Source organism: Alosa alosa, chromosome 4 (assembly GCF_017589495.1).
Source record: "Alosa alosa isolate M-15738 ecotype Scorff River chromosome 4, AALO_Geno_1.1, whole genome shotgun sequence".
NCBI classification, from domain to species: domain Eukaryota; kingdom Metazoa; phylum Chordata; class Actinopteri; order Clupeiformes; family Clupeidae; genus Alosa; species Alosa alosa.
Window position 1 is genome coordinate 17,438,236 of NC_063192.1, and position 17,133 is coordinate 17,455,368.

At 39.5% G+C, this 17,133-nt stretch overlaps 2 protein-coding genes across 3 annotated transcripts; one reads left to right on the forward strand and one right to left on the reverse strand.

Moving 5' to 3' along the window:
* The first annotated feature begins 75 nt into the window (after positions 1 to 75).
* LOC125292935 (glutathione S-transferase Mu 3-like) lies at positions 76 to 2,489 on the forward strand. Its single transcript, XM_048240506.1, has 7 exons — positions 76 to 111; positions 621 to 696; positions 1,011 to 1,075; positions 1,166 to 1,247; positions 1,374 to 1,474; positions 2,175 to 2,285; positions 2,394 to 2,489. The coding sequence occupies exons 1-7, from the start codon at positions 76 to 78 to the stop codon at positions 2,487 to 2,489; spliced, it is 567 nt and encodes a 188-aa protein (XP_048096463.1).
* eps8l3b (EPS8-like 3b) lies at positions 1,739 to 15,336 on the reverse strand. Of its 2 annotated transcripts, none has more exons than XM_048240505.1 (20): positions 15,190 to 15,336; positions 14,604 to 14,705; positions 12,866 to 12,933; positions 12,688 to 12,752; positions 11,587 to 11,745; positions 11,356 to 11,505; positions 11,086 to 11,183; positions 10,820 to 10,956; positions 10,544 to 10,662; positions 10,331 to 10,448; positions 10,004 to 10,077; positions 9,809 to 9,883; positions 8,787 to 8,932; positions 5,715 to 5,892; positions 5,508 to 5,539; positions 5,300 to 5,393; positions 5,057 to 5,155; positions 4,811 to 4,893; positions 4,192 to 4,324; positions 1,739 to 3,018 (listed from the first exon to the last, which is right to left on the reverse strand). In XM_048240505.1, exons 2-20 carry the CDS (start codon positions 14,639 to 14,641, stop codon positions 2,977 to 2,979), a joined length of 1,908 nt encoding a protein of 635 aa, XP_048096462.1. In that variant the 5' UTR covers positions 14,642 to 14,705; positions 15,190 to 15,336; the 3' UTR covers positions 1,739 to 2,976. The 2 variants fall into 2 exon arrangements, with proteins under 2 accessions (XP_048096462.1, XP_048096461.1); XM_048240504.1 differs by having other exon boundaries at positions 4,811 to 4,896; positions 15,190 to 15,334.
* Positions 15,337 to 17,133: the final 1,797 nt, after the last annotated feature.

Genomic DNA, 17,133 nt, shown 5'->3' on the forward strand with positions numbered 1-17,133 from the left:
TCATGCAAGATAGGGTGTGTGTGCTGGAATAGCCAGTTACTTGCTGAAATTGCAACAAAATACAACTGTAACAAGATGGCAATGATTCTGGCATACTGGGATATCAGAGGGGTAAAAACTGACTATAAGTGTCAAATACATTTGGCAACTGTCCATTAATCCAAGAGACAACCAAATCAAACAGTGGAGTTTAAGTTTCATTTGTGGTAACCATGCTGTGCTGTGTTTTTATATGAAATTTAACAATACATTGTGAAAAGTATACTTTGAAAATACATAAAGAGCCTTTATGCTTCCAATGCACATGGCTTTGAACCACTCTGTTGATATGAAAACAGCCAAAAACATAATGCGCGGCACCCTGGTAATGCACTGTGTTTCAGTTTGCAACAGAGGATCCAACTTTTATTAAACTGTGGCTTTACATAGGCCTAACACTGTCATTTTCCTCAATTAAACCTGTCAGTGTATGGTGTGCATGGATAAATTGTCCTTGGGTGTATGACCTAGGCTTGATTTCTGCCAGCCTACTTAATATTCGACCAGTACACAAGCAACCATGCTGTACAGAAATGCCCATTTTCCTCTGACTGTGTTAAACGTTGGGTGTGTCTTAACAGCTCGCTCAGCCAATCCGCCTGCTGTTGGAGTACACAGGGACGAAATATGAGGATGAATTCTATGTTTGCGGCGAAGGTAGGAATGATCTTTGACAGTTGACTTGTAGTTCCACACAATGCCAATGATTTTATGATTGTATGCGACTACTGGTTGACTGTTGACCTTGATAAAGGTTGAATAAATATATTAAGAGATCAGAGTGTGCATCTACTCTGTCCATAAAGTGTACTTTAAGCCTTGAACCTCTGTAATTAACGCCTGCTCACTATGAGCAAAGGTCAAAGCAAAGAGAAAGCCTGCTCATGCCTGTAGTTCACCAGGGGCAGGGGCAAGAGGTGACTGGTGCAAGAGATTGATACCTGAGTATTCTGTTGTTTTTCTTCTCACAGCTCCCAATTATGACAAAAGTTGTTGGCTTGACAACAAGTTCAAACTTGGGATGGATTTCCCCAATGTAAGTAGCCTACCTTACTGGTGCATGTTTTGTGCATGCTTGGAAGAGGTATAACCTGCCAAGTTCATTAACATCCATTTTCTGTGCAAGTTGCCTTATCTTGTGGACGGAGACAGGAAAATAGTCCAAAGCAATGCCATCATGAGATACATTGCTCGAAAGCATAACCTTTATAAGTACTCACTGGCAATCTTATCACTCACAATTGTTTGTTTTTCCATGGAAGATGAAGTAAACATGTTACTTGTGGCCCTTGTGTTTGAAATGATAATTCTACACCTACATTATTCTATAATAGGTGGGGAGACGGAGGATGAGAAGGTTCGGGTGGACATCCTTGAAAATCAGGCAATGGACTTCCGTAATGGCTTTGTCACGCTCTGCTATAATACAGACTATGTGAGTTGACATAGAGATGTGTGGAAACCGATTACATGTGTGGACTGATATTAACTGTCTCAGCTCAGCAGAGACCACAAGTAAAACATAGCATTTGTTAGTCTTCCATGTCTTGTGGCTAAATCAGCTGATGGCCATACAAATGCATTAATAAAATATAAATTTGGGGCAATGTGATTGAGCTATGAAATGGCTCATCTAAATGCCATTTAGCTCATAAACTTGTCAATGGATATTTTAAAAGCATCAACTTCTCAGGAGAGATTCAACATTATGGTAAATTGTTTAATTAGAAAGGAACATTTTAAAGACAATACATCACTGGCTTCCACATTGAATTAGGATTTGCCTTTAACACAACAATTAAATAAATGCATGCCCTTGTACAAGATAGATGAGGGAAAAGAAGATACCCATGTACAAGCAGGTTGAAGGATATTGCAGTCCTTATCTATTTACATTCTTTGCATATGAACATATGTTTGATTAGCTGTCATGAAATTAAACAATTATTGGATAAACAGTTGATGGAACTTGTGAAAAATGTAAATGATTAAGTGAAAATGAGATGAAAATGTGATGTCTTTTAACCATAGTGCAATGAAAATAGATTTGTCTACAATATCCATGTGCAGTACATTATCATTGTATTGGAATCCCTCTACTCACGCACAACATGTCATCTTTGCCATTCACTCAGATTACCTTTGTGGACTTTCTCATGTATGAGCTTTTGGATCAACACAGTATGTTTGAGCCCAAATGCCTGGATGAGTTCAAGAACCTTAAGGTGTTTCTGGACCATTTTGAGGTGACTGCTGCATTGTGATGTCTTGTTTCTGTTACCAGCGAATTTTTGTGTACAGATATTTTTTGTTTATTGTCTATAACATGACTTTGTTCTTGTTACTCACAACAGGGGCTTGAAAAGATAGCAGCCTACATCAAATCAAGCAGGTTCACGAAGAATCCAGTGAACGGCAGAAGGGCGAAGTGGGGCAACAAGAAAGAGTGAAACTACTTTGAAAAACAAACATGTCCCATCACTGTAGTGGAAGCTCATGGTGGCACAAAGAACATTTCCATACAGTTCCTATGATTTATTAGGTCTTCAGAAGACAAGTAATATTTTGTTATTTGTTGTCCTGGCCAATGAATGAGCACTTCATTTTGTCATGTTTATATTTGATCTTTTTTACTAAATATACCAACTGAAAATTGTATTGTGAAACAATAACTGCAAGAGCAATCAGTTGACTTGATAAAAGCCAATGTCTTTTCAGCAGATGCTTCCTTTCATTATTATTCTACATGGACACCCCTAACAAATAAAAGTCAGTCACTTGGTACTTGATTTCAGCTGCTTGGAGACATGACTATGATTTTGATATATTACAACTGAATAACAGTGATTATTATGGTATGGTATATGTTGCTCCTCTGTGGTGTCCCCAAGGCTGGATCAGCCAGCATCATGATTAATGCATTATAGTTCTGATTAGCTAGTATCCATTGTAGTTGTTGTAGTCATTCTCATCAGCCAACTGTAGAAAACAAAGATAAACAAAGATTAGAACAGTGGTCCCCAAACTACGGCCCGCCACCTCATTTTGGGTGGCCCCCCCAAAACATGTCCGTAGTATATATCATTCGCCCGCACGGGAGTACAACATCGTCAAACTAAAACCTCCGCAATTTCCCCCATTCATTCTCTATGGCGAGTCTTAACAGTACACATGTAATACTCGATTTGTCCACCGGTGGTTGTTTTGGCGCTGTTTTGCGTTTGCCATCGAAAACGGAATGAAATGTAAGCCTACCAGCAAACAATGTAAGAGACCTATGCTGACTGCATCAGTGTTCAAAGTATTTTAAAAATGTATCAATTAATTGTTAATAACTAACTAACTTCTATTCAAGTCATATTTCTGGGACTTTCTGGGATAATTATTTCTATTTTTTATCCACTCGTTCAAATGTTCATACAAAGAGTTCACAAAGTTCTCATCAGGTGACTGAAAGTTAGATTGGTGGTCATTTCAGACCACTTCAGCACTTCATAAAATTCTCATAGTTTGAGAACTTTAAATTATTTGTAGGATATTCACAACTTGAGCTGTGTATGCAAAGACACAGAATTCAGAGTTCACACATTTTTTAATAAAATATACTTTTGGGACTCCCTGCTAATACTTTTGGGAATGCAAACGTTTTTTTATTAGTATTATTTAATTTTACACTGATATAGCATGATGACAATATAAACACAGCTAACAATGGCATTAAATTGCAATAGCCTATGATTAAATGTAATAAAATATTCAACTAAGGTAGACTGCTGTTGTTCACAGCACTAAGCTATTTATGGTTACTGATATAGAACTACTCTATACAGTCTCTGGCCCTCTCTTGGAGCCAGGCATAGTGAGCTGGCCCTCGGAAGAAAAAGTTTGGGGACCACTGGATTAGAAGATAAACCAAAATTTGCGCCTCAAATGACTTGAGGTAAGAACCCCAAAGAAAACTGCAATGGTGAATGTCATTCTTATAGGAAACCCTGTTGTAAACTATGGATTTCAATCCATGCATAATGTACTATAGTTTCAACAAGTCATGCATGGAGTCAAGAGGTAATGTGTGTCCCTGCATGAGTACCACCCTGTCAGCTATTAATGCTGTTGTTGTGGGAAGCATTTGTGTGCCAAATTAATTCTCACCGCGAGAGAGGACTTGACAGCCTGCAGCTGGAAGAATACTCTGCCTCCTTCCTCTGGGCATACCATCCTAATCTCATCTCGCGTCATCTTCAGGAGCAGCTCTCCACTCAGCACGCCCAGTGTCCTCACGGTTCTGTTCACACAAATGCAGAGCATGTCACTGAATACTTTTGCCTTCCATAGATATAATTCAAATGTATAGCAAATGTCATAGCTAAGCATGGGCGGATTATGAACTTTCGGGCCCCTGGGCCCAGATGTATTAAGGCCCCCCCACTAATTGTTGTATATGTGGAAGGGGGTGGGGGTCCTCCCCCAGAAAATTCCTAATTTGTTTGATGTGATTTCCTGTATTCTGGTGCATTTTGGGGATGGCCAATACTAAATTCAATCAGATTCATAGCCTACATCCTGATTTGTTGATATTGAGGCAATGATTCCATGCAAAGGCTTGGGCTTCAGGGCCCCCTGACCCCTTGGGCCCCTGGGCCTGGGCCTGGTAGGCCCCTGGGCCTGGGCCCGGTAGGCCCGTGCAGTAATCCATCCCTGTAGCTAAGTAAATAAGTGTTAATTATATAGCACATTTTTCAAGCACAGTGGGCAAAATGAAACATCTTACAGTTTAGAGAAGCCTTTGTATTCCAACCATCCCCTGACGTCTACAGGTTTGGACGACATACTTAGGGACGGGGGAGCCCGCATCTCCTGAGGAAAAGATGAGAAAACTTAATGATGGAAAAACACTATGATAATTACTTTGAAGTCATTATTAGTTAACATGAAGATATACATCTGAAAGCTTATTCAAAAGATATGAAATGCGGCATCATTATTGCTTTGGTAAAGAACAGCAGACTTTTCTCACCCTTTGATCTTCCATAGGTTCCAGAACATTCTGGGGTACATGGCCCTCTTCATGTCTGATGTTGCGTACCTTCCACCACTGTTTGGATTTGTCTATCACCTATGAGCAATGCAAGCACATTCACATGTCACTACACATCTGTGGAAACATCTATGCCAAACATATTTCTCTGTTTTCTTGATAGATTTCTCATGATTAAACATGCTTTACTGTCAAAGGGTGATTGTGGATAAGAACTCTCACCTCGACCACATCGCCTTTCATAACACTCAACTCTTGGCTGTTCCTGGCCATGAAGTCGTAGATGACTTGCATATAAAGGGGAGCATCATTTGAACTACAAAATGCAAAAATAAATGTATTATTTATTTGTATTGTTTGTATATGTTGCTTGTATGCTTTTTAAGCTTAAAATGATAACAACATATATTTGCTATTGTCAGTTGCTTACCGTGGGGGTGGCGAATTCCATCCCATTTGGTTCTATGCGGTAAATTAAAATATTCACAACACCGATTTAGTCCTTGGTCTTCCTCGATGAACATCAAGGTATACACCATATGTACTCAGAATTAATCAGTACATTTTGGTTTCATTAGTATGAAGAATTCACATGCTACGTATTTGAGGGGTTTGATGAAATCGTGTGGATGTGTACCTGATCAGGGTGTTGCTGCATGTCATCCTTGGGAGGGAACCTCTGGCTCTGTCTCTGGCTGTTGCCTCTAGAGTCCCGCTGGATCTGATTGCGGGGTTGGGGAGGCGCCGGGGGCTCCCAGCCATCATAGAACACAGGGGTGTAAGGAGGTATCTGGTCACTGTTCGGCCAGTTATTTCTAGGATGAAGTCAGAAATGTATGTGTAAAGACTTGACCTTGCTGGAGGCCGCAATCTAAAAGTTGAGTTCCATCAGTCTGAATATTTAATATCCCAACATACAACTAAAAACTCAAAATAAGGTCAATTTACAATGGCTGCAGCCAGTGGTGGAATGTAACGAAGTACAAATACTTCGTTACTGTACTTAAGTACATTTTCCACATATTTGTACTTTACTTAAGTAAAATTTATAGTGCATAGGACTACTTTTGACTTTTACTTCGTTACATTTTACAGCAATTATCTGTACTTTTACGCCGCTACATTTCTACAACACCATGTTCCTTTTTACTATACATTTTATGATCAGTTTTTTTTTTCTCTCTGACAAACACGTTTGTTTTACCAGGGGGCGGGGTTGCTACCAAAGATTCTGGAGCGCTACGTGCATTCTTAGAAACATAAGCTTCTAGTCTAGACCAGGCAAAGCGTGCTTGTAGCCATCTGCATTCGGTAGGCTATATTCACCAGACCCATGGCTACACTGTACATGCAACTGTGTTCTGTGCCTTTCTCTGTCTGTTATCTGCAGCGTTAGGGCCTCCTCTCCGATGAGATTGCTATCCGCGGATCAGCGAAGTTACAGGCTATGCCCATGCTTCTGTCACACGTCTGATCATTTGCGGCACAAATGAATGGTAGACTATTAATGAACCGGTGGCCGGAAAAAAACGTAACATTTTCCAGATTAGGAAATATTCCTTAATTGTGTGTGGTCAAATAAAGATGCATAGCCTACAATTGGGGGGTAGTAATGTGAGCGTTCATTCAATGTCTATGCGTCTGAACCTAATCATAAAGACATCTCAGCAACTTTTCTGTTCAATCAGCATAATTGGCATTACGATTCTCCCGACGTTTCCCTTGTCTACCCCGTTAAACTTCAGGCTCTCGTGTTTTGCTGACTGATATTACTTAGCAGATCACCCTAGTTAGATAACCAGAATTACAGTCTCTAGAATTGTAGGTCAGAATGTAAACTGGGCCACAGATGGTAAGCACAATTGCATTAGCTTAAAACTATCTAGTCGAGTATAACCTAAAACTAGCTTAATTAAAATGCCACAGCCCATACTGATTTTTCGTTTTAGAATATAGTATATAAATCATTATGCAAATACTTTTACTTTTAATACTTAAAGTACATTTAAAAGCAGGTACTTTTTACTTTTACTTAAGTAGGGTTGTCATTGTGGTACTTTTACTTTTACTAAAGTAAATATTTCTCTGTGTATTTGTACTTTTACTTAAGTACTGAGTTTCAGTACTTCCTCCACCACTGGCTGCAGCACCAGAAGCAAAGGCTCCAGTAGATACTGTAGAAGAACTCGAGGGAGAAGAAAGAAAACCTGAAACAAATCCAACCTCCTGCATGGCTAGTGCTAGCATTCACCACACATAATCCACAGTGCTAGCTGAGCTGGAGAAGCCAAAGACAGAAAATCAAGATGAACATAACTTGATCAAACTATCACTTATACTACACTGTGACTGGATAGAATGACTCCTCTTCTTATTTCAGTCCCTACTTATTCTAATACTTGTGGTCCACATTCCCGTTGCTTGGAAAAGGTATATCAAAATGTATTCTGGAAAGATATGAAGGAAGAACTGAAGAAAATCTTAAGCATGGACATCCCCTTGAACCACTATTTTTCCTAATGGAAAAAACACCTGAACACCTGTTATCCAATAACCAGTGTGGAGGCTATCCCATGAGCCTCTGTATGGCAATGTGTTCTTAATGTGTAGCAATTATCCAATGTCCAAATAACAAATGCGGCTGGATTTATTGCAAAGTTGAAGTTTGACATAAATCAAACCCGGTGCTGCTGGTAATATCAAAGGGTTTTGTATTGCTATATACTAGTGCAGTATGTTGCCATTTTGTTGGCTTCAGCTACAGTAAGAACCGTATCTCCCCGCCATCCACCCCTTTTACCAGTTAATTAATGAACACCTGTGACTAACACCCAGTGTACTACACCCTCATGTGGCTACAATAAGTAAAATCCAATAAACCCACAAATAATAAAGGTGACTATAGACAAAGTCCTTTAAGGCAAGTCCCTTCCACTCGGCAGCCATATTGCAACACACTTTGGGCAGTTATTGGGCAGCTATTTGTCCTTTTCAAGTGAATGGGGAGACATACAGGAAGGGGTGGGATATGTGTAGAGACAAGCCATATTGCCGTTACGAACTAACACCATGCAATTCTATGAAGGATTCTTTGAGTGCTGTGTCTCTGCTATAGTATTAACTAGCCAGTATTATCATATGCTGCATATTTTGGTGATGATTGCTTGAAAATGATCACTATTAACTGGGTGAAGCATAACCCTGCTACAGTTAAAGTCAGATATGTCTACACGATGGAAAATAAGACTGCCCTCGTACAGCTAAAGCGACCTATATTCACTATAATTCTCCACCTTAGTTAAAATGGTCATATTCTACTTGATGATTGAACTTAATATAAGCTTGTGGTGCTTGTTCTGTCCCTGTGCAGTGTTACTTACATATTTATTACATATCACACATGTATTACATATTTACATGAAGCCCAATCTCAAGGTGATTTTTATTTTTGTTGTATATTTTTGTTTTGTTTTTTACTACTAAAATTGCCTGTTAATGATTGTCAATGGAAAAAAAGTAAAATCATTGATAGTAAACCTCATTTCAATACCCAGTAAACAAATCACCCATTAGTCTGAAATTGGTATTGAACTATTTGCCAAACAAATGCCTGGCCATCTCTCAAAACAGTATATATACTGCTGTACTATATACTATTTACTAATACTATATATACTATAATATATAATACTAGCACAGATGAAAGTACCTGGGCACGTTCCAACACTCTCCCAGTGCTCTCCAGAGCTGGTCCTCCTCATTGGTGACCGTCTGACTAAGGAGAATGAGTGCTGGCTCCGTCAGGAATGGGCTCAGCACTGATGGTGGTATGTCCATAGGGTACCGTGGCACCACCTAGGGCATAATCAGAGTAAAAAGAGTATTAAGGCAAGGCAGCTTTATTTGTATAGTGCAGAAGTGGAAAAGTCCAGCTTCAGTGCTTTCTGAAGATGGACTTATCCACCTCTGGTATAGCGCATTTTATTCTCAAGGCATCTGAATGTGCTTTACATCATCCGAGACCAGAGACAGCAGAAAGAATGAGTAGGAACATAAGGGACACATAAACATTTTAAAAAGGAAAATTGCCTGATACTTTAGACCCTATTAAGTGATCTAACACAAGCAACAGTACTTAAAATCAATTCTAAAAGGACTTAAGTATGGGGGTGATATGTTCAGATCTCTTGGTTTTTCTAAGAACCCTTGCAGCAGTGTACTGTATGACTTCTTTTTTGGGAAGGCCTGTTAAGACTATTAAGAGTACATACATCCCATCCACAGGTGCTGGAGTAAGTAACGTTCAGTCTATAACAAAGAGAGTCCACTATTATTTGTTCTGTTTATGTTTTAGAGCAAATGGTGTACAGACTCTTCAGTAGAGATGGTATCTAATTATTATTCAGATACAACCGACAGCTACTGGGTGAAAGATTTATAGACAGCATTCTCGGAACTGGATGTTTGAACTGGTAAGCAGTGCTCCATTGAACAATAAGGTGTTATAAATAAACAAAGCCTTTATTAACTAGCGCTAGTGCAGTGTGTTAATGTGTGACAGTGTACACACTTCCTGATTCTCTCTGTTGTTTTCAATCGGGGACACAAAATCTAAAACTACATTGTAAGCAAAAATGGTCAAACAGTCTGAGAGGTAAAACATGGAGATTCATTAGACAAAACAAGGAAGTAGCACATAAGCATGTGCAACCTGTCAAGACAGATACTTACAAAGGTCAACATTTGGAAAAAGACGTGGACGAAGTCCGGAGCACTGGGGTTGTTGATCTCACCATTCAGTTTCCCCTTTTAAAAAGAAAAGGACAGATTCTGGTCAAGCAACACTACATTCATGTAATAACTCATGCATGTCTTTATATTGTTTGTAATATAGTATAAGTATATTTTCTAGATATATACACATACCAGAAGATTGAAGCCATATTTAAGTTTCTGGAGGAAAATAGCATATTCCTCAAACGGTGGTAAGTTACTTCGCCCTTTATAGAAGATGCAAAAGGAGAGAACAACATCTCAGTTTTTCTTCACTGCTGACAGCATAAATCTCTTTTTTTTTATCTGCAGTAGACCATACAGGGGCGCGTTTCCCAAAACCATAGTTGCTAACTAAGTTAGCAACTTTGTTGGTTGCAATGCAATTTCCCATGGCCAACCAACTAAGTTGCTAACAGGTTAACAACTATGGTTTTGGGAAACGTGCCCCAGAGTGGGAGATGAAAATGGCCGACTCACCACCCGTGTTTGTCTTGCCCTTCTTCTTCTTCTTCTTGCCCTGCTCTTCTGGTGGTGTGGCAGCTGCAACATGCCCCATGAATATCTCACTGTCGTTGAGCACATGGTTCAGTATCTCCTGTAGAGACATTCCAAAAAAATGATTTGAATGCTGTGAAGGTCTTTATGAAGTGTATAATAAGCTGTGGGTGTCCCCAGGGCTCAGACACTGACCACATTCCTCTCTGTGTCACTGAGAACGGGCTGGGGGTCAAACTGGGGTGGTGGCCCTGGGTCCTGCCAGGGGGGCTGGGAGTCAAAGCCAAACTTAGGGGGTGGCATCCTTTGGTCATCTGAGGGAAACAGAGATGCTACCTCACTCAAGGTGACATAGACAACTGGTCGAACAACAGTGTCAGTTAACAGTTTGACTGAGGGGATTTTTCTGAATTTATTATGAGGGAAAGTGTTGAATATGGCCATATAAGCAGGAGACAGGGCTGTCGGTACCATAACCATTCATGTCATTCCAGTGTGGTGGGGGTTGATCTGGTGGAGAGGGTGTTCTCTCTGGTGGCATGTAAGGTGTCCCAACATTCCGGAAATTTCCAGGGTATTTTTGGCCAATGATGTTTTCCAAGTTGCTTCTAAAACATATAAACACCACGAAACAAAAACAAAAAGGCTAAATGGTCACAAACAATGTAATTCTGAACATGGTTAGTGAGTCGTTTGGATAAAGACACAAGTTCTGTGTTCCATATTTTCCATCTAACCTGATGTCTCTATGCAGGTCTTTCTGCATGCCCGGATCGGGCCCAAAACTGCCTCCATGTTGTATAGCTTTATCAAGATCATCCTTGATTTCCTGGGCCTGGGCAACAACACAACACAGCAGGAAAATTTGAATTTACAAACACCTGTTAACTCAGCCACTCCATCTCAATTAGGCCTGTTGTTAGACAAAAGGTACAGTGTGATGGTGACGATATGGGCAAAAAAAAAGCAGATGCAGGCTGAATCCCATATTGAGAATAAGCGCTAACCCCTGTTTCTGTGCACTGGAACATAAAGATCTGTGGAGCCCTCCGGCGATTGTCCTGCACTGTGATGGTCAGGATGGAGTTGTAGGCGCAGCTGTCCAACACGGCCATTGTGTCTGTGATGGAGCCAAGCTGCAGGGAATCCAGTTCTTCCTACAGACAATGGCAGACATCAGGCTTGCTGAAATGGCCTCCATTTTACTGGTGGAAAGGCAGAATATTTTCAAAGCTTACCTTAGTTTCAATGTCACTAAGCTGTAAGTAGTTGCGCTGGACTTCAAGAAGCATATCCTGGGCCCACACTTTACCCTTTGAGTCCAGCTGTTTGAGACTTCCCAAACCGTCCTCCACATTTCGTACTGGCCGGCCATCCAGGTCGCATGTGATGAGATGCTAAAAAATATCAAGATTTTTAGGCCATGACCAGTACACTGTATGTAGAGATGTAGACGTACCAAGCTATTGAGAGAATACTTATTGGGAAAAACAGTCAGTGTGTAGAATGATGAATCAGAACTTGCAGTCATAATTTCATAGATATAGTTTTGCTCATAAGTGTACATACCCTGTACATACACATGCTAAAGTTGACTAAAAAGAGGAATAAAAAAAAATCTTTTGGAAATTGATCGTAATGCCTTAATAAAAAAAATGTTTAAAGGCCTGTTATTTCATGAATCCAGGATACTATGCATCCTGATAAAGTTCTCTTGGCCTTTGGAATTAAAATAGCCCCATGTCATCACATACCCTTCACCATATCTCATGATTTGCATGGGGTACTTTCCATAACATCATCTCTCAATGCAAATCAAACCAGCTATTAGGCTAACTAAAATAAAACCATGCCAATATCTAGGTATGGTGAAGGGTATATGATGATGTGGGGCTATTTTAATTCCAAAGGACAAGGGAACTTTATCAGGATGCATAGTATTGTGGATCCATGAAATAACTGGCTTTAAAAATATAAATATGCCTGCCTCTATGGGAATTTAACATAGGGGTATGCATACTTATGGCCCCTGTATTTTAAGGAACATTTATTTATTTATTTACGATACCTTATTCATTCACATAGAAAATTGGTTTCCATACAGGTTGGATTTTTCCTACTTTTTTTAAATTAAGGCAATAATTAAAAGATGATTTTTTAATTCAAATTAGTCAACTTTGACTAATGTATGTACATGGTATGTAAACTTATGAACACAACTGTAAGTATGTTTATGTTAGTGTGTTGCACAGAAGCAAAAGTTAAGGAATTGCAGTGATAGTCAAAGGTATTCTTGCTGCAAGCTGTATTGGTCCAATAAAAAAACAATAATGCCACACCTCAACTCTGTGCTGGAAATTGTCAGGTCGCTTTGTAATGGACTCTGAATATTCTTTCCTTTGCACTGAAAAAAAAAGGCACACAAACAGAGGGGTTGGGATGGTAACACAGTAACAGTTATCAAGGACAGTTCTGCAGTATCAATGGGAGCGCTGCCCTATTGACGTATGTACTCACTGTAAATGGATTTAGCACTTGGTCTGGAAATCGATGATCGGGATGAGGGTTCCTCTGGTGAATAGCCCCTAAAACACAGAATGATACTTTACAGAGTGTACCATATACACCCTGTTATATCATCAGAACCAATGTAACAGTGTAGTTGGGATGTGGCATTTTAAAATTCAGTCATTCAGTGTCCAAATATAAAAATAAGATATCTATCAATAATTTCCAATCTATGAAATTACAAATATGCTATTTTGTCAAGATTAGGCTACATCTTTAGCCTAAATCTTGACATCTCTATATGTTTACATACACTTAAAACAACTGTTGTGTAGACCAGTGTTTCCCAAAGTCTGGGTCCCGACCCACGGGTGGGTCGCAGGAGATTTTATTTGGGTCGCCAGCACAAATGTTGTGTTATAGGCCAAATCAACCATTTGTCATTTTATACCAGGAAAGCTAACAATCTTCTATTAGGGTGTAGTTTGTTAACTACCACAGTCACGGCTTTGTCATAAAAGCTCATGAAACTGGCGCATGAAACTGGGGGATGAACGCATCACAGAGGGGGTGCCAAAGCATGGATATCTAATCTACCTCTCAAAATGAAACCGTTCTGTGGGACGCCTGCAATGTAGGCTACCTCTCAGGTGCAAACAAGCGACATGAATCCGCCTATTTGCGCGAACATTAACAGATACCAACTCCTCAACTTTACCGATTAAAATATAGTGACCGTGCTGTCAACTAAAGCAGACATCCCGGAAATAAGGCCATTCAATTTGCATGTAGATAGTTTCGAGATGCAATCTTTAAAGTTAATAGCAACCTCCTCACATTATTATTTCTGATTTAAAACTATTAATTATATTAGGCTACAATTTAAATGGAAATTTTAAACAATATTCCTCTCGTTTTCTACCTCGCTAACTCCAAAGTAAAGGCGCATTCTTCCGGCTATTGCGCAAAAACCTCTTGTTCTGATATAACGACTATACAATATAATATAATACAACAATACAATATAACGACTTGAGTTATCTGCTGTCTACATCGGAATTGACGTCCACAGTGTTATGGACCCATTTGTCTGCAACGCGACGTAGCCTACAACATTTTTTTTAGAAATACAGGTTACTATGACGAATGATGTAGTAGTCATTTCCAACTTTTCACGCTGATGGTGCTCAAAATGCAACACAACTGTGTTCAAAGCAGGGTCTATCTATCTAGATCCTATAGCAATGTATGGTTGGGGGAGGCATAGAAAAGTTGGAGAACCTGTGGCCTAAAACAATATTGGTGGTTGCAGGGTAGATTTGAAGTGAAATGGGTCGCGATGGTCTGTCATTTTTAAAAAGTGGGTCCCCAGAAAAAAAGTTTGGGAAACACTGGTGTAGACTATATCTCTGAGTAAGCACATACTGTATGTCTCTCAAACTGCCACACACTAGCTTCTCTAAACAATGTGTACCAGGTTTGCTAAAAGCAAAAAAAGCTTGTAATGGCAGACAGGTGGCGGACTTGTAAATGGGATAGCATACCAGTCAGTATATCACAGCTCATTTTTCTTTTTTATGATTTTATGAATTTAGGGCTATTGTCTTCATACAATATAGGACTGCTTTTCTGACAGCATGATACTGACCAGTTGTTTTAGAGTGAAACTATAGAAATGACCCTCTAGTTACTGCTGAATTGCTCTGTCCATCACTGTACGAAGGCTATAGAGCTAGATATTCCATACCTGAAGGGGAGCCCATGGGAGCTGTTATTCCGATACATTCCTTGTTTTGAGGACACAACCCAGTGAAATGGTTGAACAAAAGCTGGCTGCTGTAGTTTTCACCTGCAAACCCATATCACAACAACAATCTTTAATCTAAACTAGTTGTTTATATATGATACGGCTGGATTAGGTAGGCTATTGTTTCCTGTTCAAATGAGAAAAAGTAAACTGGGTTTGAAGCTGATGAAGAAGCCATAGTCATTTTCTGGATTGAAGAAGTGACCTTATAGAGGCCTACAATAAATAAAGCATACAATATGCAATAACAGGTTGTTGTAGGCCTATCAGGTTTCCTCTCATGATGTTGAGAAATTAAAGATTAGAAAAGAGAAATTCTAAATTAGAAAAAAATGAAAATTTAGTTCCAAATCTTGGATGGAAGTCACAACTTATTTTAGCCTCAAACAATATGTAAGTCAATGACTTAGGCTATCCATTAAAACGAATGCAACTTGACAATGTTGGGTTTTCATTTTAAATAATGTAATGAACTCTTTGTTTTTGTTCTTTTGTTATCCTATGAGTAAATATATCGATAAATTACCTGTAAAGTGCGTCTTTACCGCTCCATTTTAAGAATCTGTTACCTCCAACCCCCGTTTTCATGTTGAAGACCTTATCCAACCCGTTCTCACAGAGAAATAGAATAAATTTCCTCAGGCTTCCTGTTCACAAAAGCCCAGGTCAAAGTCTAAACCCCACATGATAACACACAGGAATGCCAGGAAAGTCACTGGAACCAAGGCCTACACCTGTCAACGGAGTGGAAAAAAGTCTTGAGGTGACTGGAGAGCAAAGTTTAGGCACGCCTATGCCATCAATTGATCAAAGGTTTATAGATGATGTCTTTTATTATTATGACCGCCGCTAGCGAAGCATATAGGGATTGTCAACGTTTTTTTTTTGTTTTGTTTTTTTCGTCATCTACTTCCTGAATTTTACCTGGGGATACCCGGGACACCGAACCACCGGGGCACATGAAATTTGGTGGGTATGTAGCCCCCACTAGACTTTTACGGAAAAATTTAGTTTTAGTCCCGGGGCCCTCCCCTGTGCTGGGCCCCCGAACCCTAAAAAAAAAAAACAGTTTTTCCTAAATAACTACCTGAACCATGGCATTGAGGATGAATAATCTTTTATGGTATGTTGGTCTCAAGGGCCCACATCAACCTGGCCCATAATCACTCATTTGTGATTTGCACCCCCAGTAAAAAAATGAAAATGCAATATTATTCTGCTTTAATAAGCCCCTATCTTCAGTTAAGATGTTCAAAACTGCACCAAATTTTATGTGTATGATTGACCTGGCATTCTCTGGGGGTATGCCAAGTTTCGTAGAATTTCATCCATGGGGGGGTCTAATTAAATTAGGTTATGTGTACATTTAGTGATTGGCCTGTAGATGGCGGTGCACACATATAGGCTACACATGCACACACACACAGGCACCCACATACTATCGGTATTAGAACAGCTGATACATAATTACAAATTCAGTAGGATTAAAAGAAAGCCAAAATAAATATTCATTCCAGTATTGGCGATGAGTAGTCGTTTGTCCACCAGATATAGCATCGTTGCAATGAGACGTAATTTTGTTGGAAGTTAAAAGGTTGGAAAAACAATGGACGCTTCCTACAAGGACTGTAGTTTACCGCAGAGAACGTCTAATAAGGATAGGACGTTTACATGAAATGTAATTCCCATTTCTTCTTGAAGCCGAAATAAATCTGAGGATGTTTATCGGACATGCTTGTTTTTTACTGCAGGTACGTTAATCTTATAATATCAATAAGGACCTAGGTAATGTTAGCATTGTTTGAGTGATGGAGGCCAATTTGATTGATTGCATTTGTAGAAAACTATAAATGCGGTTATACCAAGCAAATTGATTGCAGCACTGTAATTGTATCTTTCGACTGTCATTTGTTGCACGTGCTACAAAAATCATTCTGTGCAATGGAAGATTTACTAACGTTACACCTGTCTGATACAGTTTTGTGGTACAGACGCCTGTTTATTTTGTTTTAAGTGCGTGCAGGGTGTGAGAGGGGAATCGATGTGCTTTGATTCCCGCTTGGTAGTTGTAGTCTGTGAAATTAAAAAAAAAGCGTGTGTGTGAAGTATCCAAACAATGACACCTTCATTTCATTATGGCTGCTTTAGCAACACACCTTAAGCTACTGTGTAGTGGGTCCCATTTAGAAGTGGCTACTTCATTCGCTTTCCTTGACTCATTGAGCTGCGTGAATTTTATTACAACTTTTCGCCCGCGATATGGCAGTTTAAGTCCGGCTTGATACTGTAAAGGCGTAAGCCATTGGTTTTCAAAGGAGATTTTTTATTTGTGTAGCCAGCATAGCCTATTGACAATTTATGTTGTAAATAGGCCTACCTTATAAGCCTACCTGTAGCTTAGGGAAGCTAACAGCTTTCTATTAGGATCTAGTTAGTTACAGTCATAACTCCCTGATGCATTTTTGCATTT

Excerpts from the sequence above, each read along its gene's own strand:
- LOC125292935 (XM_048240506.1), top strand. The coding sequence starts at position 76 with ATGGCAATGATTCTGGCATACTGGGATATCAGAGGG. Across the intron at positions 697-1,010 it reads ATTCTATGTTTGCGGCGAAG|CTCCCAATTATGACAAAAGT; the intron begins GTAGGAATGATC and ends TTCTTCTCACAG. Across the intron at positions 1,248-1,373 it reads TGCTCGAAAGCATAACCTTT|GTGGGGAGACGGAGGATGAG; the intron begins ATAAGTACTCAC and ends ATTCTATAATAG.
- eps8l3b (XM_048240504.1), bottom strand. The coding sequence starts at position 14,641 with ATGTATCGGAATAACAGCTCCCATGGGCTCCCCTTCAG. Across the intron at positions 11,506-11,586 it reads TTAGTGACATTGAAACTAAG|GAAGAACTGGATTCCCTGCA; the intron begins GTAAGCTTTGAA and ends CATTGTCTGTAG. Across the intron at positions 3,019-4,191 it reads CTGTCAAGTCCTCTCTCGCG|TTGGCTGATGAGAATGACTA; the intron begins GTGAGAATTAAT and ends TGTTTTCTACAG.